The following is a 23,470-nucleotide window of genomic DNA, read 5'->3' on the forward strand; positions in this document are numbered from 1 at the left end:
GAACTGAATAAAACACACCAACAGGTTTCTGTTGTACCGATTTGCTGAGAAACATTTGCCTCCATGTTTGGCTTCCTAAAAATAATTATTTACCGTATCTGTCAGCACTGTGTTTGACTCTGGTCAGTGCTGACCTGAAGCATTAACAGTGACACACAGTGCAGGCCGCAGTCAGTAAACAACAAGTAAATGAATGAGGAGACGTAGCTGCGTTGCTCTTTATTCTTCTTGCTTATCTTGATCCTCTTTTGGCCTTCCTCTGACAAATTCATCTTCTTTCTCCTCTACACATTTATGCCGATGATGTTTAGATGTCCGTATTTGCCATGTATCCTTTGTCTGCTGAGCCAAACTAGCAGTTTGCTGCTGCCACTTCAAGAAACATTTACATAATTTCCAGTCCATATTGCATATTTGTGTGTGTGTGTGTATCAACATGTTTTACCTAGAAGTGTGTACAAAGTGGAGATTCATAAAACAGGTTGCATTACACAAGGTAGCTCTTAAGTATTGCTGGTCTCTAAATATTTACACATACTGGTTTCTTGGCGTAACTGTTGTGCAGCTGACTGAACCAACTGACCAAACCAGACTGCTTTAAAAACAGAGCATACGGCTCACCTAAAGGGAGTAGAAGAGGCATATGGTTGGCATGTTTGACATATGGATGGACATGCCGTTTCAATAATGATGTTTATGGAGTTACAGCGTTACCTGTCAAGCTATGATGGGTGACCGCAACTATAGCCTAGATTAATTTATTTTTTTATTATTTTTTTTTTTACAAATAACAAGGTCATACACAAGATCACATTATTATTTTTTTACAAATAACAAGGTCATACACAAGATCACATTAAGCACCATGGAATACATTTCACTAAGTGTATGTATTTACAGCTTGCAGTAACAGCAAGGTCATTGTCAGTAATGTCACTGGAAAATCTCTCCTTACCTTAAAGTGCACAGTTTTAAAAGTAACGTAGCTTTACAGCAGATGGGAAGGTAAGTTTGAATAATCACTCATTTTTAGAGTCATCTTTACCATACCTCTACCATCTCTTAAATATTGTTTGTTTTGTCATTGGCTAACACTGCAGAGGTTCCCTGGAGACTGATTTACACATTGCTACAGTTCAGTGAGACACGCTTAAATCAAGAAATTGACCATTTATAGCAAATAGCTTAGTTTAGTCAAAGCAGCCACAAGAAACGTTCACAAAGATGCTGCTGGCTAGCATGTGCATTTGTTTTGAAGGCAGGTGAAAGAAAGATGCAAAAGGTTTTTTTATACTGCTTTAATATTAATAATATTGCTGTAGTGTGAAAGGTTGCTTTAGTACCGTACCACCAGACCACAGAACAGCTTCGTTCCTCAGGGTGTGAGACCACTCGATTGATCCTCTCTGCCATAAACATCAGAGTCCGACCTACTGATGAGGTCATGAAGAACCAGTCAACCGTCTCGCAGATGGTCTTGTTGGCTTATGTAGGTCATGTAGAGGAATCATTGGAATTTGAGGAATCAGACTGTTTTATAACCAGTTAAAAGTTACTTGAGTATGTTTAAATCCACACTACAAAAACATTCGGGACATTTAGGTTGGGGTGATGGAGGCGGCCGTGGCAACGTATGCTTCCTAGTGACTGATTTTTCACATTCTTGTGGTCCTGACAAACTGTGACACCCCTAAAGATTTAATCATGCGACCTGATTTAGTCAACAGCTAGCTAGAAACAAACTAAGGACCTGCGAACGACTTTACACTCAAACTTGGATTAACCAATATCTGTCCAGGCTGTGCTCCACCAACTGAGCAACTCAAGGTCAGGATGTTGGAGCTTTGATTTTTCTTTCAAAATGAAAATGTAGCCCTTTTGGCTGTATTGTTGTTTGTACTGTTCCTTTTGTGCCTATGCCCGCCCAGAAGCTTGGCTTGTTTACAAGCTCCATTCATCTTTTTCTATCATTTCTCTGTTGCCTTTTGAAACCTGTAATTATGGCTATCGAACAGTGCTTAGGAACAAAAAGCCACACTTTCCTCCCACGCCGGGAAAATATCTCGCCATTGTCCTTGAAGAAAATAACAAGGAAATCTATCAGGGCTCAGAAAATAGCACAGAGAGTGCCTCTGCACCATTTACAAAGATGTGTGCTCACAGGCCTGTGGCATGCAGATGTGAAACACAATGTTGAGTTTTGAATCACATGTTGAATCGTACGGATTCGCATATGTGTTCTGTCAATCAAAGGACAATTCCAGGCGCTGCTGATCCTTACTGAGCTTTCAGCGGGGATTAGTAGGCGGTAGCTATGGCGACAAGTAATTTTAGCTTATATTTATGCAGCTTTTCTCTCCAAACATTTCATTATCTCATGGGATGATACAGGAAAACCAATTTGCCTCTGAAACACGAACCCTCGGAGCATATTTGTACTCAACATTTCAAGTGCAATGCGACACAGCGATTATCATTTGCCTCAGTTTCAGTTGTCTCTTTGTTGTTTATGTCTGTGTATTATTTTGGTCTTTCTGGGGAGAATTCAGCCCTGAAACAAGATGTTAAGGGGATGCTAGATGCCCCCATACTGTATATAAGGGATGAATTTCAGTGAGCAATGACTTGGTCAGAGATATATCTTAGATAAACTTGTAACTGTTTTTAAGTGACCATACTTGAGAGGCTGAAGTCCTAACTTGTCTCAGCTTGTGCTACTCATGTATTACCATCTCATTCCATACTCAAGCTGAGCATCTGCATTTACCCATGATCTTTGGGAAATCCTGAAGGCTTAACATCATTAAAGCTGTGCAGGAGGTATTTCCAGAATCCTTAAGACCTTTCTAATCATCTGGATTTTTCCAAGTTGCGACTCTGTTTCCTAATCTAAACAAAAACGGTGCCCAGAAATGACATACTGTATGTCCCCGCTCAGTTTGTTCAACACCGGCTCATATTAAACAAGGTTTTGTGTTGTTCATTATATTTGTCTGGTAGATGGTTTAATGAGTCATTAAGAAATGTGGAAATACTGGCAAGTGACATCCATGGTTTTATCTTTCAGAACAAATGATGCTTAATTCTACTTAAATGTAATCACGAGAGAGGAAACGTCAGTATAGTGCTCAGTACTATACAAGTACAAATACAGCCCTGAAATGCTGTTGAAACAACAGTTAAACGCAGTAAAGAGTCACATGGAGTTACAGACTGTAGTCACACAGATGATGAATACAAAATATATGGAAGTGAATAAATCAACAACAAAAAAACAACAACCAAAGAATACATCCCTATTTACTATTTAATAAAGCTAAAAGTGGCCAAGAAAAAAATGGAAATCAACAAATCAGCGTCCACTGCAACACATCACCTCACCATTTCAAATGTTCTAGTTACTTAAAGTGATTTGGAGAAGTGTTTGACTCGGTCACACTTCTTCTTCTGCTGCGTGCCCTGAGGCTTTGCACTTGAAGGTCTCGGCTGTGCGAAAAGGCAGAAAGTAACACATGTCGTGATGACAGGCGGCCTGGTCTGCTGAGGACCGAGCAGGTCAGCGCGGGGCTCAGCAGAGACCTTCACTCCGCTCGCTGTGGCTCTAACAGGCAGCAGCCATGTGTCACTGCGAGCGAGTGGGCGGTAATTACAGCCGTGCAGGAGGCGAAGATGTTCTCCTGCAGAGATGAAACGCGGCGAGCACACACCAACACATTCACACGCCAGTGCCCATGCAAGCCCCCGTTCCACAACTGATAATGAGCATCTAATGAGCGGTGATGTCATTACAACAAAACACACAGCTGCCTGCTGCTGACTCGCTTCTCTCCGCTCCTTCTCCTCTTGTATGTCCACAACGGCTTGCAGTTGATTAGGCCCCAGATGCTCAATGCACTGTTTCTCTGTGGCACACTTGCGATACTTTAAATAATAATAACATTATGGTCATGGCAGTATTGTGAAATGAAGTGTCACGGAAGTACAGAAGCTTAATGCTGCCAAGTCAGTTAAAAGAGAAAATGTTGTACATGTTGTTAGTACACTCTGGACAAGTCGCCAGTTCAATACAGGATTGAAAGATAAGGACAAACAACCTATGTCATCAAGTTCTAACATAAAAGCCTTTCACAATGTACAGGGTTCGTACACATTTTTCAAGGTCAAATTCAAGCACTTTTAAGGGTCATTTTCAAGATTTTCCAGCACCTTATTGCTGGGGTAAAATACGTATCGACAGGAATATATATATACACTCGTGATTTTTTTCTTCACTTTTTATCACAATTATGTACATTGTATTATGCTGTAAACATCTAAAATTATGTTTCATAATAGCAAAAACTTCAGAAATTAATTATCCAGTCTGATCCCAATTTTGTGAAAGACACAGAGTTTTAATGTCAAGCACTTTCAAGCACTTAAACTAAAATCCAAGCACTTTTCAGACCTTGAAAACGCAACATTGAAATTCAAGCACTTTCAAGGATTTCAAGCACCCATACGAACCCTGAATGTAACAAGATAAATAGAAGGTAGTTCTGTCAGGAAAGGTTTCTTATAATGTTGATGTAAGACGTGGAGATATCTTGTTATGATGTGAAAGCATCTTTATATGACAATAAACTTCTCACATTATAACATGATACAGATCCATTTTGCGTTTTCTGATGTGCTCACAGAGCAAAACTGTAGCACATCTGGCACACCTAGATCGACAGGTACATATCTCTTTTTCTGGCGTGGTGTGCTGTTGTAGATAAGTGCAGAACTGACATTTAATAGAAGATATGAATAGAACAATAACATCTCTAAGTTGCAGCTTAATTTCAGAGCGTGTTCCCAAAAGGTTGTATCGGATACACTGCCCCTCAGCTGAACCGGCTCCTACACTTTTGCATCGGCACTCTGAGCTCTTCCTGCCTTGCTAAATGTGCAATTCTAGCGGGACATCCAATATTTCAGGGGGAGAGCACAAGGTCATTTATAAATTCTTTCTGGGTTAAACTAAAAACATTTGGGTGAGTATTGTCAAGAGGATGTGGCCCAGATATGTTCAGAGAGTTCACATGAACGGTGAGAAGATGAATTCAAAGTTAATGCATACACAACAGACTCATTAGGGCTGCTCTGTGTCGTTCTCCTGTTACATCCTTTGTGGATACACAACATCAATAGCTAACCACAGTCCACAGAGCAAAAGCACCAAAATGCAGCCCGGTCCATAAATGGAAAAAGAGTGTTTCACTCAGTTTATTGAACAAAATATCTTACAGTATCTTGGATATACATATATACATATTATCTTGTACTGTGTAACACGGCTGATGAACCCCTGCAGTGACATCATTTGTAACGCTGTGCCTCCAAACTTCAATGGATGTTTCAAGGAAATATTACTACATCATTGACTTCCAAACACATTATACAAATCTTAATATAGAAAGCACAAAAAATAAGAATTTTATCAGTGAAAAGTACTCACTCTCAGGACAGAAAGGTTTTTTCATACAAAAACAACTTTTACAATATTTTTCCTTTTTTTTTTCTATTCTTTTTTTTTTTTTGCAATTACAGTATACAGGTAATAAATATACCTGGAATTCCCTCTGTTTTTGTCGTATGGTGTCGTTCTCCTTTCCCCTGCATGGAAATCACCAATAAAGACTTATTCTAGAACAAATAAAGTAGTGGCTCGGCCACAGGAGCTCCTGCTGTCGTCTCCACTGCTGCTGCCACATAATCAGCAGGCCTCTCAGATAACATACACATCAGTCTTCTCCCCAAGAAGCCAATACGTTCTCATTTTGCCTTTGCCCTGAAAAACACAGAAATCAATAGGTTCATCAATGGAGATGTAGCGGGGGGGTGGGGCTGATATCCTCTACTAGGCTGCCCTTCGCTTAAGGGTGACCCTGACGCTAACTGCAGCTCAGCCTACATCTCCATCTTTCTCCACAAACAAAGCATCATACTGTATGTAATCACAGGAATATTAAGCGTTGTCATTTCAAAATGCCATTAAAATATATTTGTTTCCACAAAAGAATTTTAAAAAATGCTGAAACAATTGATTAATTAATTAGTTAATTGGCAACTATTAACCAACATTTGCTTATAAGTTTATCATGTGTGAGGATGTAAATTAAATATCTTTGGGTTTTGACCATTGGTGGGACAAAACAACTTAGTTGAAGACATCACCTCATAGCACTTTTTTTTCTTTTCATTTGGTAAAAGGCCAGAGCCTGACATCCCAATTTAACAAATTCCAACCCCACAACTCCCTTTAAAGTAGTTTCCATGCTGATGCAAATGTCACTTTGTAAGGGAAACATTAAATGCCCCATTTTGTTTTTATTAAACTTATTTAACTTCAAGCAGCTGTGAAGGACTTTCGTTTTGTCTTGATTCTGGCGGCCCCTGTGGACAAATATTGTATTAGCACCAGATCCTTATCTGGCTAGCACTTTTGTTGAGAAAGCTAAAGTTATTCAAGTTACACATCATTCCCTTGTAATATTATGATTGTGTGGGGAATCTGACCTGGTGACAGGCATTAGGAAAACGTATTTTATAATACTACTGATCTCAATGATTATCTCGTTTATAACCACTTAAAAAGTACTTGTAGTACTTAATACTCAAAATAAACCAAGTTCTGTATTTACATGATGTTACCTGCTAAGATTGTTAAAATACCCAGATTCTCAGAAACACTGAGAAATACTGAGAACGGAAAACAAAAGCGTCCTCAGCCGTGGCTACAGTCCTGATTTTATAGACGAAACAATTAAGAAATGATTGTGTCTTGTTTTAAGTCTTAAACTAAAATAGCTCAGTGAAAGTTCCTTGAACATTCCTGAACAGCAACAGAAACAGTGTCAACAGTTCACCCTGTCTGCAGAATTTTCTGTCTTCAAGTCTGAATCTGAATCCAAATGAGTTGTACAGACACATGTTTTTTTTGCACTGTGGGCAAATTTTACTCAGCAGTCACAAACACAATTGTTAGTGCAATGCTCTATTTTTAGTGCCTAAACTTAATACATTCTGACAAAGCAAAGTAAGTGTTCTTACCTTCATTTCTACGTCTCCTCGTAACTGGAGATCAAAGTAGCCAAACTCATCCAGCACTTCTTTGGTGGCCGAGGATACGTGGATCTTTAAGGCTGCAAAACACACCGAGAGCACAAAAGACCAGACTGAGCATTTTCACGCCTTGAATGGCAACCCTAACAATATTTCAATTTCCACTACGCTGCTTTTGTCTCAGGCTGCAGGACGTACAGCAGAGCAGGAGGCTGTGTGTGAGATGAGCCGATGCATTCACTACCATCAGGAGCCAGCAGCTGAAATGCTAACAGTGATGAAAAACTGTATTGTTTTGTCCAATTAATGCACACAGTGCAGAGATGTGAGACGTGATTCCTGCCTGTGAAGCTTCAGGCTGCTCAGTTTATTGCTGGCTAAGGGCCCTTCGCTGTAAGTGCAATCAATTATTTACCAGCAGAGGCACAATACAGGAAGCAGCTCAGTACTTAATCAATACATTTGATGATACGCTCACAAAATATCCAACCACAGTTTCATAACATTAGTTCCTGTCACTGCCAGTTAAGGAAAGAAACGTCAGTGTAGGAAGAATTGGACTCGGCAGCTCAATACGTCTCATGTTCAGCTCAGAAATCACATTTTGTCCAACTTCAGTGGCAGCTACTCATTAACACTTAACTTTTTTTTTTTTTTAATCAGTAAAGATAAAGATGAAATCGGGTTCAAGTAAGAGATTCAATGAACTGTTTAAATGTGTACTGTTTATTGGTATCCCCTTAATTGGGATTAAACTTAATTGGGAAGCAACTACTCTTCCTGTGGTCCATATTAAAAACGTACAGTATAATAAACAAATATCTACGCACACAGTTAATCATAGTAATAATCTCTCATTCCCAATAAAACACTGTTGCCATTACACTAAAACAAAAAAAGTTAGAGGAGCAAAACCAAATCTGAAATGATCTGTACAATGCAGCGTGTGAAGTCAAAGCCTGACAGATCTTCTTCCTCTGTTAAGCACCAATTTTTATTGTTTTTTTTTGTCTAAAAACAATTTAAAACACAAATCAGTGAGCCACACTCTTGCAGTTTCTTCACTGTCATGAATACATTCAAAAATCATTGCCTTAAACATTTACTTTAAGTATGTTAATTACATGTAATCCTATCAATTAGGTGCAGTGTACAGGGTCACATTTAAGGCGAAGTTTTTGAGTTGAGTCAAAGTGAATACATTAAATAACAAAAAGTGTCATTTATAACTGAAGCCGGAATAATAACCTGTATGAAATGCATTTCCTTTACGTATCATTTAAGAAGCACATAAGGTTTACATGAAAGGTCACCTTAACATTATGTGTAATAACCGTATAAACACATCAGGTTTATGTTTCAGTCGGTATTCATTTCTTTAATCAGACCAGGTTATTTCACATATTCACATTGACTCAACATGTTGGCAAAAAATGTGAGTCTTTACATTGAACTTGTGTAAAATTAAATTGTACCTGTAATTTATTTTGACCTCAAATAAACCATCATGCTGCTGGGAATATTTACTAAAGCACCTATTTAGTGTTAATCCGCAGCCAAAAATAGTCCCAACAAATTCATTATTTAGTCCAGATGTGTAATGTTTAACTGTTTCAGGGTGGGCTTTAGGTCTGAGGGCCACAGACACGTTAAGGGAGTCAGAAAGAAAGAAGCAGGAATAACCTACTGATTTACTTGCCCTAGGTATAAACCCTGTACACCATCACTAAATGAAGAAAGTTTCACCTGCAGATGAACTTATTATGAACCCTAATGTGGACTGTCATTTGGTACAAGGTCAGTTCACACACAAAAGAAAAACTCTCTACCCAACAAGAATAAAAACTTTAAGTGAAAGGAAAAAGCTTCAGTGAGAGCAACAAAGGACATATCCTTCTAGTAGGAAGTAGAATTACAATGTGGCCGACCTGAATGACAGGTATATTGTGTATAATACATAGCAGAGTACATAAGATGGTATAAAACACGTTCCTCGCTGTGGAAATGTGTGTTGAGACGTGTGATTTAACATCGACGCAGGAACCAGAGTTTAAAACACAGAACAAAAACAAGCGACAGCGAAACTCACCCTCTCCGTTGGACTCCATTCGAGATGCCGTGTTGACAGTATCTCCAAACAAACAGTATCTGGGCATTTTCAACCCGACCACGCCGGCACACACTGGACCTGTAAAAACACAAGTCAAACATAGACACATTTTACAGCGGAAGAAACGATCATGTGTGTCATGCTGGGAGCTGCAGTCATTATCGCATAAACCACGGCAGTGAAACAGTTTTTAAATGTGACGACAGAGGTGTGAGTGAATTAAATATGTGCTTTAAATTACCCGGACAATGCTAAGTACCAGCCTACGCACGCTGGTCCGTTTCTGTTGCGTGTCAAGTGTCTGAATAAGAACATAAACAGTGCAGCCATGAGCCGATACAGACTAAATACTGTGTCAGGGGCCTCTCATAAATTACATCAGACTAAATGCTGCAGACAGATCGAGATAAAACATACGGAGTATTTATGTCCAGTCAGTGCGTCGGCATCCAGAGGTGGGAAGTTACAGATCACAAGTGCCCTACACGTGATGGGTGCTCAGTTGCCACCATATTAAATTAAAACGACTAGCTCAACTAATACAGGCTAATACAAGAGTCCTGCAACAAATCCTACTGTCATGAAGGTTTTATTGTATTGCTTACTTTGGTTGTGTTTGTACAGAGGCGTTGATTTAACTTCATGGTGGAGGCTGTTGTTTGTGGGTATTAAACTGAGAGGTGTTTCTAATATTTTTGTCCACCTTCATATTTATATACTCAGTTTTCATTATAGAGGGGTCAGAAAGACATCATGCACTGGAAATGCTGCTGCTCTGAACAATATTTGTAAAAAAAGACAAACTCCGACAGCTATCTGAATGAGATTTCATAACAACAATGTTCCGGCTGCCTGCTTCAGACCTCCTAATCAATGGCCGCAGTTAGGGATTTGCTCTACAGTTCAAAATGGTCTGGTTTTGTGCTCATTACCGGCTGTTCTCCCTCCAGAACCCAATCAATTGTTGATGGGCACAAGGCAGAATTAAATATGGGAAAGTCATCGTTGTGTACCACTGTGGGATAAATGCCTGAATCAATAAAAAGAAACAGCAGCAGGAAAAAAAGGCCTCAAAAGTGAGAACAGGCCAGGAGGAGATCGATGCGGCTGTCCTCGTCGTTGTCATTGGACTCAATGTACGAAAGTTAGAATTTATTCAAATTGTTTTAAATGTTGAGAAAAATAAGTTTAGTTATCTGCTCCTAGCAACTGCGGCTTTTGACCACAGGAAAAATAAAGTTACATTATGAAGCTACTCTTGAGACTCACTGAGCAAAAAATATATATGATCATGTCGACTAATCAGTGCTTTGGTGAGGGACACCTCTGCAGGGTGGCCGTTATGAGATGCTGAACCTGAGACCGCGTGGCTCCAGGTAACCTCGGTGCAGATCTCGCTGAGGGTTCGGACTCACCTGTGTGTATACCTATCCTGAGTCTCAGCTGGTCGTTGGGTCTGTGTCGGATCTTGAACGTTTTGACCTGCTCTAACAACGCCAGCGACATCCCGGCGATCTCTCTGGCGTGCAGTTTTCCGTTCCGAACCGGCAGCCCTGACACCACCATGTAGGCGTCACCGATGGTCTCCACCTGAAGGGCCGAATTCATATCAGTTTTTATGTTGTATTCCGAGGATTCAAACACAGAGAACCTGAATTCCTCAATTGTGTATCAAAGAATTTAGCGTGTTTGGTGTTTGAAGCTAGGAAACATGCTATAAAATGCATATACTAAAACCTTTGAGTTGCATTTTTGTTATATGAAGCAAGAGAGCAACACAAGCTAAAGGAACAGTTCACTCTTAAATCAAAATCGCATATTTATATATCTAGTTCCATTATGGAGAGAAGGCAGGCATCTCTTTGGCTGATATCTCCAAAACCGAGACACTCACACCGAAACCATTTAGATGGATCAAAAGTGCTACAGGTAAGAAGATGAATATGTAATTTTGATTTCAGATCGGACTGTCCCTTTAATATTCAAAAACAAACGTGCACATTTTTAAATTAAAATCTATAATAGTAATAATCCACACTGATCATCCTGACTTACCTTGTACACATCAAAGTTATCAATGATGGCATCAAAACAGGTGTAGAGATCATTGAGCAAAGTGACAACCTGTAGAGAGAGAGACACAGGTTTAAAGTAATAAGTGATTTCAGTGATAAGTACTGAAAATGTTTAACTAGTATGTGTGTCAGCGACTTGTCAATGGAGATTTACATCTAAAACATGACACTGCGTCTCTTTTGTTAAAAGCTGATAGATTGGGAGGCCAGCATGTCTACAAGACCTCACACTCCCCCAACATTACCTCTGTTTCGTCTGTCACTGGACGATTGCCTGCTGAGGCTCATTGACAACACATTTTACAGGATCATAAATCAAACCCACAGATGGAATATAACCAACACAGTCTGCATTGAATTTAACAAAGTGTGGGGCATAATAGATATGATTTAGCAGTAATGTCAGAGGCTGGCTGTTCGTTCAAAGGCAACGTTTCTATTTAGACGTCATCTTTAAACAGAAAATAAAACGCAGCTGGCTCTGCATCCCATCAGGACATTTTGTGCTGCACTGTTGAACTGAGCAATGTTAAGTGAATGAGAATGTTTGAACTGCGACGGATGAGGATCTGAATCATTAGAAACGTGAACCTGCAGTGAGCAACTTTTAGATAAAAGGGGACGTCCGTTACATTCAAGCTCTTGTCAAAGGAGTTCAGATAATACTGATGAGGCCTATCCGCTTTATTCCACAGTATACCCGAGTTTTTAAATTGGAGTCTGGAGCGACTAGAGGTTTATCGTCAGTCAGCAAAGATTCAAATTGAATGTGTCATAAGTATTTTATCAACATTTCTACAATCTGTGTCACATGGAGCACACATTACATCTAAATGAGCTGACTGTAATGTTGAGGAGGTGGACTGGAATGTGGTGGCATAACAGTCGAGCGAGACAGCTGCAGGAGACCGCCGCTCAAGACAGCGTTGCTACATGTGTAAGCGTCAAACCGCGGTATATTTTCAACGAGATGTCAGGTGTGTGACAGAACCAGTAAGCCAAAACATCATCTTGTCCTAACCCTAAGTGGGTTTTGTGCCTAAACAGGCCATAGGTACAGCCCGGAGCAGACAAAAGTGAAAAAAATAAAAAGTTTAAGACTGGTTTGTCCATGCTGAACTTTTAAAGACACAGACTGCAGCTCAAATGTGGACCAAAAGGCTGCTCGGTCACCAATTGACACGTCTTTAAGGATGTGCCCATCATCAACAACAACAACAACCTTTATATAACACACGTTTTCTGATGCTATTAAAGGTCTGTTTATATCACCAATGTTAGGACAGGCCTGTGCTGTATTTTCTGTTGCGATAAATTGCAAAACATTTGTCATTTTTATTTGCTATTATACAATGACAATTTATATAAGCACTCAACAAAACACATTGTGTGTCCCCCAGAGAGCTAACAAGCACGCTCAAGTAAAACTTCCTCATAAAAAACATAAACACACTTTACACTAAATATGCAGAACTGGCACTCAAACAACAGGACTTCTGAAAGGAATACTTTATGTCTGGCCATCGTCTCATTTTAATACCTGACATTCCTATATTGTACATAATGTACAATCTACATTTAAGTGGAAATCTTTCAAAGGTGAATAAACCCTCTAAACTCCTCTAACTGGCTCAGAATGCCGGTGACATCCTTCAGGAGCAGCACTGTGCGGTACGTAGAGGAGTGATGCATCTCACTAATGCACTACAACCTTTTCAGGATGGCTGTCAGAGAGCAAGAGGAGGGCCGGGACCATTACAGGTCAGCACACGGTGAAGTGTTTGATTAACTGACTGGCTGACAGTGGAACCGAGGGTGTACATATCCACTGAGGACGGCTGCAGACGCTGATGGGTGGCTGTTGCCTCCTTTGGATGCTTTTTTGGGGTGAAAAATAAATTAAACTAATATCTAATCTATATTGTAATTTATAGGTAATATTTTGCTTCAAAGATGCTACAATTGGGCATCAATTAGGAAAGTGGTCTTAATAGCCAACTGTTATTGAATTACTGATTAATCAATATGAGTCATTTTCAAGAAAAAATAAAAGGCTAGACTCTCTGATTCCAGCTTCTTAAGCTTCTTCTTTACTCCTCTATGACAGTAAACTGAATATTTTTGGGTTCTTGACAAAACAAAGCCCCCGAGGACATTATCTTTGGGAAACACTCATATATATATTTCAATTTTTTCGGACATTGGAATAACAAAATAGCAAACAAACAAAACAAAATGAAAATAACTGACACAATAATCAACATTGAAAAGAATAGTTATCTACAGGCCCCAACCACTAGACAACATGATCGACCAATCAGAGTAAGTAGGCTTAGGAGGGGCGGCTGAAAAATGTCACGAGCGTTGAGTCTGAAATGGGTTCAATAAATAATTTCTTGTATTAATGAAAATATTTTAAAGAGATCTTATAAAACATAAATGATGACTGTGAGAAATAAATCAGGTTTATGTTTTATTGTGTATGAACGTCATTATTGAACCTTCGTGTGACATGGCCTGTGACGTGCGATGTTAGTGGTGATTTCCCTCTCTTTAGCAGCCAGTGATTCAACCATCTTTCTGTTACACAATGAGCGGTGATGAGTGAGAACACATATTTCAGTTTTCAATTTCACTACTACAGTCCTTACAGTATAACAAACCCTACACAAATTGATAATTCACTCTTAACAAACTACTTTAACATTATGGTTTTGAGCATTGCTTCAGTTATGTGCACTCATGCGAGAAATACCTGAAGTGGGTAGAAAAAAATGTTATGCTCTATTGTTGGGGCATATGGCAAGCTCGGTACTATTGTCTTCTGTTACTGTATGCACAGCCATATACAGCAGGCTACTGACATAGGTTAAAATGTGTTTGTTGTCTGTCTTTATCATAACAGGATCATAACAACTTGTGTTGTGCTGTATTATTAAAAAGCCTGATATAAATGTATATAAACGCTGGAAACAGAATTCCCATGGTTTCAGTCGAGGACCCTTGATGTGCCCACCCCACTTCTGAAACCATACGCCCTTGAGGGATAATGGCGTCATTCAAGGGGAGCGGCATGTAAACAGTTACCTTGTTTACTCGCGCCGCAGTACTGGATTTGATTTTCTTGTGTGCTATTTTGTTGTCGAGAGGCTTAACTGGTTCTTTCCCACGACCAGAGAAGAAGGGATGAAGGTGAGAAGAGCAAGCGTCAAGTGTCCTCGTGGAGATCCCGCTCCATCTGAAGGTGTCGGATTGCCCATCAACCCTTCAGCCCCTCAGCCCCGATGAGACATTCTAATCATGTATTTGGTTGAGAAACCTCCCTTTGGTATTCAAGTGAGAGGGAGATATGTGGTCGCATAATGTGACTCAACTCTGCGTCAACACACTCTTCCATCTAACAACTGTACTATTTTGAGTTGCGGCCCGTGTGTGGGAACACACACTGTGGGAACTATGAGACACACTGTAGGTAGAGACCTGATACTGGTGAGCACTTTTATGCATAAATAGAGAGTGAGGATTCGCCGTGACTACGATCACGAACTGGGATTTTTAAAAGCTTCTGCGATGAGCTCGGTAGCTGTGAGGGAAAGTCAGGAAAGGGGATCTCGAAAGCATTTCACCAGGGAACACCAAGTTCTAGGACAGAAGCATTGAGATGCAGAGTGGGAGTCATTCGCTGGAGGATTGCGGTGACATATTGATTGCTGTGTACCTGTAGCGGTGTACTCTCTGCAGACATGGACGTGAAGCCCACAATGTCACTGAAGTAAATGGTGACGCTGTCGAACGCTTCTGCCTGCACCGTCTCCCCTCGTTTTAGCTGCTCTGCTACTGAACTGCATGAGGGAGGGAGAGAGAGAGAAAGGGAGAGAGAGAGGTGTGAGGTCAAAATGTTTGCGCCTCTTAATCATAACTTTAGAAAAATGTAAAAGCAAGGGAAGATCAGAGGAGAATACTTGAATGACTAAAGATGTTTAAAAAATAAGGTCAGACATGCTGACGCAGGCTGAAGAGGTTGTTTTGTTCACATCGCTTCGTCAGGTTGACGGGGGCGGCTGTGACTCAGGAGGTAGAACGATTCACCGACCAATCGAAACATGTGGAAGGGTCCTTTTGACATCACACTGAAGCCCGGGCTTCTCCCAGCCCATCAGCAGAATAACATGTTTGCATTTTACATCCGTGCAAACCACGGAGTCGGATAACGTACTGACATTTCTCCAATACGTGTCATTTCGCATTCACGTTAGTCGGAGGGGGGTGGTGGTGTCTTGACAGCTGACAGCTGCAAAGCAAGAGACCACTCAAAATGGTGTTTTCCCGTTTGTAATTATGAAACCACTGGATCTTTTAAAGGCGATGTTGGGACATTTTACAGTCGTCTTTGTAGCGACGAAACAGATTTTTGTGACCAGATGTCTGAACAATAACCAGCAATGATTGCGGCGACAGAACCAGGTGAGCCAAAACATTCCTAGAAAGTTGTTTGACTGTTCTAGTTTTTGTGCCTAAACGTAATCATGTATATAAGCAAATAGTTGTCACAACATGGCACTGAAAATTACACCTAAAGGAACGGCAAATTGCAACATGAAGAAATGAAAAATGTCAACATATCCGTGGATTGCAGAAACATATATTGCCAGCGTTTATTACGGTTGCGTCCCAGTCACTGAAATGGGATTTCATCAATAGAAGTCGGATTTCAATGCTGGATTTAGGCGCGGACTGGTGACCCAAACCGAAAGCCGGCTTAACAAAAAAATCCTCAAAGACACGTCTTCATAAAACACAACCACAGATCGCCCGGCAGGTCTAATTATAACTGGATGTCGGTCTATCTGTTCTAATTCTGCTCATGTTAATTTTCCTCTTCTCTAATCAAATAATCAAATAATACCAAAGGCAAAAAAAAACAAAAAAACAACTGTGGCAGAAGTCAGCGAGTAAGAAGTGATATCTGTCCTTTCTCAGGCTCCTTTCTGTCTGTGAGGACAGCTTTGAAGGGGGGGGGGGGGGAATTCCTAAGCAGGAAAAGAGGATAAACGGGTGAGAGAGATGGTATTTGCTGCTGTGTGTGTTATCCAAACGCCTGAACTCACTATCACGCCTCTCTGTCTGTCAGGCCTTAATGAGCAGTTTGCCTGTCAGCTCTCTCGGCTCCCTTTCATCTACGGTGAGATCGCACCGCGGGGAAATGTGTATCCGTTGATAAATTGTGAATTTCGAGTCTTTAATTAATACAGGGATTTAACAGAGACTGTCAGAGAGCCACGCTGCTAACACTTAGTCTATTTGCTTGGCTAATTGGAAGTCTCAAGCTGTTGGGTGGGAGGACAAAATGTGAGAATACGACTGTATTTTCTTTTTTTTTTTTTCTTACTGCGGTAAAATTTGATAGAGGAGGTTTTCCGCCTTTCTTTTCTCCTCCAGGTAGGCTTGTGTTCGCTCCTCCACCAGGTTCTCCAGGTTATTGGCGTACTGCTCCATCCTGGACAGCAGGTTGTTGAGGATGCTGGTGCTGCCCTCCCTATAGAAAACACAGGCAGAGTGGCATCGGGTCATTTCCACACAAAACGCTCGCCAGTGAAAGCTCAGCATCATCCTGGCTTTATCAGACCTGAGTCTTTTCTGTGGTTTTGGTCATTACCCCTTTCTATAATAATAATAATAATGCTGCAGTCAAGTGAATAGCTGAGATCTAGGAATAATACAACAATATTCAAAGCAAGTATGACTCAGCAGGAAACACGAGCAGTCAGAAGATGAAACACCCTCCAAGTTAGTGAAGCTTATGTCTTAACAGGGCTCGAAGTAACAATCTGTAGACATTTGCATGTATTAATATTTTTGTTATGGGCCATATGTGAGCGGATTGTGACGTGATGTGAAAAATGAGAGGATTAGTTGAAGTTGTTTAATGCTGCTGGACTGGGGATTTCTTTGCGAGGGGCTGGGGTTGGATTTTCCTCACCAAAGGATGGGACTTTATGTGCGTCCTCGAGTGCCTCGTCTCAGCGCCTCCCTCCGCTCCACTAACAGTGAGCCACACTGGCTAACATTAGTTGAGAAATGGAGCCTGCTAACATTAAATGCTGGCCTCCAGCACAACACGGAAGTTCCACAGAGACCCTTTAAAATGAAGTGATTTGGATCGTCTGTTAATCGGGGTGTTTTGTTGCAATAATTGCTTTGATGAGTAGGTTATGTTAAGAAAATTAAATCCTGGAATAAACAGAAATCCTTCTTAAGAAATGTAGTATTGCAATCAAATAGCACTGTAAAAAAAATAATTTAATTAAATAAATCTGAAGTTATCGTCTGGTGCCTGCATTACCCACAAAGCAACTCGACTACTGACAGTTCAGCAATATTTTTTTTAGCTGGTCTAAGAGTCTCTGAGTGCTACAGCTTTCTGTCCAAGAGTGACCGTCAGCAACTCTTTCTGTGCACTGGTAAAACAGGAAAAACGTCATAAATGTGTATTACTGCAATGGTTTATTATGTATACTATTGGTTTGTTTACTGTGTCTGTCATACTGACCACACGGCAGCCGTTGTTACCTTCCAACATGGAGGAAAAACAGACACTCCAAACATTTTGTGAAAGGTCTCTATTTACGTCTCTGCCGCTGTGATCGTAGCATTTCACATTTAATTATATAACACATGTGTTGTATAATATGTGTGTCTCGGGAGATTTCAACATTCATATGCTCACACACACACACACACAAGCATGTACACGCATTTACTCCAACGGAGCAAGACGGTGAGTCATCCACACCACCGTGGCGGCTAAAAGCATCAATGCCTGGCATCCTGCCACGTTTCTTGCGGGTCACAGATCCTACACACACCCACATGTTGTTTAAGTTTAAAGAACAAAATATCAGAGGGAGACATGAAAGACAGTGATGAGTATCAACGCACTGAATGCAATCACACAGGCCGCGCACTGTTTACTGCACGGAGAATCACAGACATCCATATTTTCCCACCATTCATCCAAACGAATAGTTTACGGTTTCAGCTGAGAACTTTCTCTGTGGTGAGCGCGTTGCTAAAGAGATGAGAAGCCAGAGAATACATTTCAGCTTTTGATTTTATTATTCGTCCTCTAAAACCTAATTTTCTTAACGCAAATGAGAAAAAGTCCTTCAAAAGGATCAGATAGCTCGTTTGTTACCTCCACCATTTATTTGTCTGTTGATAGAAGGCCACAGACCGCGGGGAAAACTGAGACATTTTTGTTATTAATAGCATGTATCCACTTACAAAGCACTTTTCGCTTGAGCTTACAATCATAAAGGGCATGAGCAGTTACAAGCTATGCAACCAAGGTCAGCCTTGGAGAAACGGGGATCGCTGCTGCTCTCGCATCTCGTAAGGTTTGTTGACAATGCTCAAACTTTTGTTTGATCCAGGAGCTAATTTTTGACTGTTAGGAATCACCTGACTTGTACACCTATTCACCAAGAGCATCAATTTAAACAAATACTGGAGTTACTTCATCCAAATCAAACCGGGATGCCGTTTAGCTCAGTGGGTAGAGCGCGCGTCCCATGTGCCGAGGCTTTGCAGCGGACCCAGGTTCGACTCCCGGCCTGGGTCCCTTTGCTGCGTGTCACTCCCCCTCTCTCTCTCCCTGTTTCCTGTCATATCTTCAGCTGTACTATCAATAAAGCCATAAAAGGCCAAAACAATATTTAAATAAAAAAAATAAAGATACCAACGTCACTGGGCGACATCTGCAGCCGGAACCTCTGGCTGTCTGAAAGGATGCTAACCTTTTCATTAATCCTCCGACAAATGTCAACCAAGATATTGCACATAACTGGCACATAACTAATCTGGCTAAGCCTGCTACTTCTATTATTTCTGAAAACTGAAAAAAAGAGAAACTGAAAAGGACTGACGGAAGGTTGATGAAATTTATAAATACCAAGCAACTGCTAGCCTAGTCAAGAGAATCTTTGAGTCAGTGAACAGCAGGTCACCTGAACACTAGTATGTTGTTTTGTCTGCAGACAAGCATAAGATGAAAGCGTTTCTTTTAATTCATAAATAATTACGAGGGTGTGAATAGAGACGCTGGTGGATAAGTGGATCTCTGGATCTCATCAACCACTCAAACCTCAATGCAACGAGATGAACACGTTTTTAAATGAAGCTGTGAATGTCTGTGGTTATATTTCACGATGTCATCACACACACAAAAAAAATCCTCAAATGAGTTTAACTGGGTTAAATCAGTCGCCAAAGCAAATGCGAGTTAGTAATGGGATTTATTTTATTTGTAACCGCTAATTTGATATAAAAGCATTAGAGCCAAAACAGATTTTTTGGCTTATTGGGGTTACACAAATGGGATTTATGGTGCTGTTAGATTGCTGCTACACCACCCTGTTAAACAGAGTGATACTGGAGAACGACAGCCGACTGCTGAGTTTCATTTCCAGGTCGTCAGATACTGACGGGCTGGTCGCTCGGTCTAAGCCAGTATACATTTTTGACAACCCAGGAATGAGACTGACTCCAGAATCGCTGAATAGATTATTCAAAACTGAATGTCAGTGTTGTGAATGCAGATTTCAGCTACTCTCATGAATTATGACCGTATTTCCCAGAAGTTTAAATTGTAAAGTTTTCTTTAGGAAACTTCCTACGAAATTTGGACGACTGCACACATTTAGATCAATTTAAATAACTCAGATCTCATGAGTCTGTCTCCTTTGCACTGAGCCAGGCAGGATGTATGCCCTTTCAGGTCCACGTCTGTCATCAGCCAGTCAGCATGTTTGTCTATCACTGTGTATTTTGAAGCAGATCTGGATCGAGACGCTGATTAAAAATTAAAAACATTCCCTTCTATTTCAATCACAAATGTAGATGGCCGTGCAGTCTTGGCGGTGGGAAGCGCTCTCTGAGTGCTTTCTTGTTTACGAAGAGGCTAAACATGCTTTAGGAAGTTGCATTCTCGCCAAATCTGTGGACTGGTGTGCCAGCCGTTTCAGCGAAAACACGGCTAAAAATAAATGAACAAGAGTTTCTAACATGTAAGAAAGGAACGTTTCACTGCTGAACAGAAAGTGAAATAATCCTTGTTGCGGTATAAGCAGTGATGGCAGACAGCGAGAGACTTGTTGTGTGTGGGGAGAGGTCAGCTATTCATGGCGAGCCAAAGTGTCAGCTCCCTGTTTGTGTCAAATCCAAGCGTTTACTGCTCGACACCCCTCTTGTTACCGCGCCCTTCAAGCCCAGGCTCATACACACACGCATACACACAAAAACACACACCAAAAATAACAGCCCATCCATCACGTCACGTCAACAACATACATTTACCTAATGAAAATAACCGCGCATAACAGTGCATTTACACACAGGACCCTGAGCCGAGCGGCTGCGTAGACATGAGGAGACATTCTGCATGCGGCTGTCAAGAGCATCCTTGAGTGCTTCTCAGGACGTCAATCATGCAGAGCTCTCTACTCCAAGCCGCTGCAAATGGAAAGCTATACATCACTGGGCTCATCGGAGAGGAGAGGTCAGGCTGAGCGGACACACACACTAAGCTCACAGAGCCGTTAATAGAATCCCCAAACCACCTGTTTTTAGTTTGCTACTCAACACACGTGCGTTTGTAGTTCCCTTTAAAAGCAGGGTATGTAATTTCTGCCGCAAGATGCCTCTTGATCAAAACAAAAGACAAAGGTAGCATGGAGACATCGGACGGCTGTCTTCTTTGTTAAACAACCAACAGTGCTGATGAAAATCGATCTACATGACTGCAAGAAACGTTTACATTTTTTGAAGTGTCATTCATGTTATGTTTAGTCACATTCGCCAACTTCCTTTCTCATTCTCCGATGGATCGTGTGACATTTCCTCAGACTAAATGAAAAACACCATTGCCCAGAATAAAATTACAGATTTTTCTAGGTTTGAACATTGTCGGAAACATTTAGGGTAATGTAAGCACACAACTCATATACAATATAAGGGTTAGGGTTACGGTCCAATTGTTTTTAGACATTTTAATGCCGAAATGTTACATCTTGTATACATAAAGGATTAAAGCTTTTGGATGTGTGTATGTTTCTTTTCCTCTGAGCAGTTATTAGCAGTTAAGATGTTCTGGTATCCATGAGACAACTTTTAATGCCAAAAATGACACTCTGCAGTACCCTTCACACTTCTCGTCCCTGTGTGGATATTGTTCGTCCTCAAGATTCAGGGCTCAGCAGTCACTATACACTTTGGGACTGCACAAAGACATGCAGCTTTGGATTCCACAATAAGGGCATCGAATCTCGGCCTTGAACTCACCAGTATGGGAGGCGCATGCTCACAAAAGGTGATGGAAGTGCACTTTAGCTACACAGAACTACAAGAGATGAAACTTGTGACTTGAGCTGACTGCAAAGAGCCCTCAGAATCAACAGCAAGTTTCTTTTAAATGATAACTTTAAAATAATAATGTTGAACATACCTGTGATCATACTCGGCTAAAGCTGGATTTATACTTAGGAGCTAACTTAGTTGCTGTAGTACCATCTCATAAATGTAAGCCAATGAAAACAGAGGTATCATCCATCCTTCCATTGTCTGTAACTGCTATATCCCTTTTATGGGGTCGCAGGAGTTTTTGCTGGAGCCAATCCCAGCTGTCTCTTGGCGAGGGCAGGGTACACCCTGGATGAGTCGCCAGCTCATCGCAGGGCTCTCACTGATTGCAGAGGCCGCCATGCAAGGTGCTAACTGCACATCAGGAGCAATTTGGGGTTCAGTATCCTTCTCAAGGACACTTCGACATGCAGCTCAGCTCAGCTCGGAGCTGGGATTTCAACAAGCGACCTTCCGATCACTAGCCGACTTGCTCTCCCCGCTGAGCTACAGCAGCCCACCGGAGGTATTATGTGGAGACAAATAACTGTGATTGTTCTGGTTGTGATTTCCCCTACAGCTTTCTGGTGCCAGAAGAAGGTGTTGATGATGAGAACAACATTAAGGTGAAGGTAGCCTCAGTGATTTTCTCCTTTTCAATAACACACTTCCAGCCAAGCCATTTCCGCTGCTAACCCCCTGTTCAGTGTGATTGCCACTCTCTGCTTCAGTGAATGAAAGATTGTCTACATGATTGCTTTGGCCATTGACTGCACGGCAGTGGTTTCCTATTAATCAGGGACACAAGGTAAACCTTCCTGTCAAAACTCAATAGCACAAGGCAAATGGAAGAATGCAAACACAACAACTTTAAATTTAAATGTTTTCTATTTTTTTTATGCAATGGCCTTAGTGACTACTTCATCTACATATAAACTGTAAGTGAGGTAACTGAAATAGATTAAATACTAGTCAGCTGACCTGAAGAGGCCATTCTGGTCTCAGAGACGAGAGACGCATCTCACGAGCCGAAGAGGTTGGTGTGTTTACTGGGAAAGTACAGCTTGCAATCAACTGTATCACCACTGCCAGCAACACAGGCAGGCCAGTGTACATTTATAAGTGTTCACAACGCCCAGCTGCTTTTAGTCAGTTAACCGTGGAGCTAAGTGGCCCGATTAGCTGCCGGGAGTCTGCCCACACCACAACCTGGGATGACTGGGGGAGTCACTGAGGGCAATGGGGCTCAGTCAACTGGCCTCCCAGTGAACAGGGCTTGACACCAGACTGGGACTGAGCACAGTCTCTGAGACCAACGGAGGTCCGTTTGAAAACAGGGCATACAGTACAGGTGATTTACAGTGACTCTGACCAGGATTATGACTTCAGGGACAACAAGACACAGCAGGCGTGGACAGGAGAGGCATGAGGCGGCCAAGAACTGAGAGAGTCAGACATCAGCAGTGTGTGAAACGAGAAGATTCTGGCCATATGTTACAAATTGCCCCACAGCTTAATGCTGTGAACAATTTATTACCATCCTGCAACACATAAACAGGGAAATGTCTATGAAGGTTAATGATTTATCTAGAACATTTCTCAAGAAATTTAGCATGTGCCTGATGCTTGGCAGGTCAGTAACTACCAACAGAGATAGCTGTGTGTGATGATTTGACAGCCATGGATATTAGACTGACACTAAGGAGTACTTTGTAGTACTTATCTACTACCAAGTACCTACTTGGTACAGACAATGATGGGGAACATTAATATTTAAAGGAGTTTTAGGCTTGGACAATGA

General features: G+C 41.1%; 1 protein-coding gene across 2 annotated transcripts in view; it reads right to left on the bottom strand.

Moving 5' to 3' along the window:
- Positions 1–5,222: 5,222 nt before the first annotated feature.
- npr2 (natriuretic peptide receptor 2) overlaps positions 5,223–23,470 on the bottom strand; it is a 67,030-nt gene continuing 48,782 nt past the window's right edge. For both annotated transcript variants that reach the window (XM_030436092.1, XM_030436093.1), the window contains exons 16-22: positions 16,664–16,810; positions 14,993–15,116; positions 11,255–11,323; positions 10,615–10,789; positions 9,179–9,277; positions 7,078–7,169; positions 5,223–5,815 (exon numbers count right to left, since the gene is read on the bottom strand). In XM_030436092.1, the coding sequence (XP_030291952.1) occupies positions 5,753–5,815; positions 7,078–7,169; positions 9,179–9,277; positions 10,615–10,789; positions 11,255–11,323; positions 14,993–15,116; positions 16,664–16,810 (769 nt within the window). In that variant the 3' untranslated portion in view covers positions 5,223–5,752. The remainder of the gene's footprint in view (positions 5,816–7,077; positions 7,170–9,178; positions 9,278–10,614; positions 10,790–11,254; positions 11,324–14,992; positions 15,117–16,663; positions 16,811–23,470) is intronic.

Source organism: Sparus aurata, chromosome 12 (genome assembly GCF_900880675.1).
Source record: "Sparus aurata chromosome 12, fSpaAur1.1, whole genome shotgun sequence".
Lineage (NCBI taxonomy): Eukaryota > Metazoa > Chordata > Actinopteri > Spariformes > Sparidae > Sparus > Sparus aurata.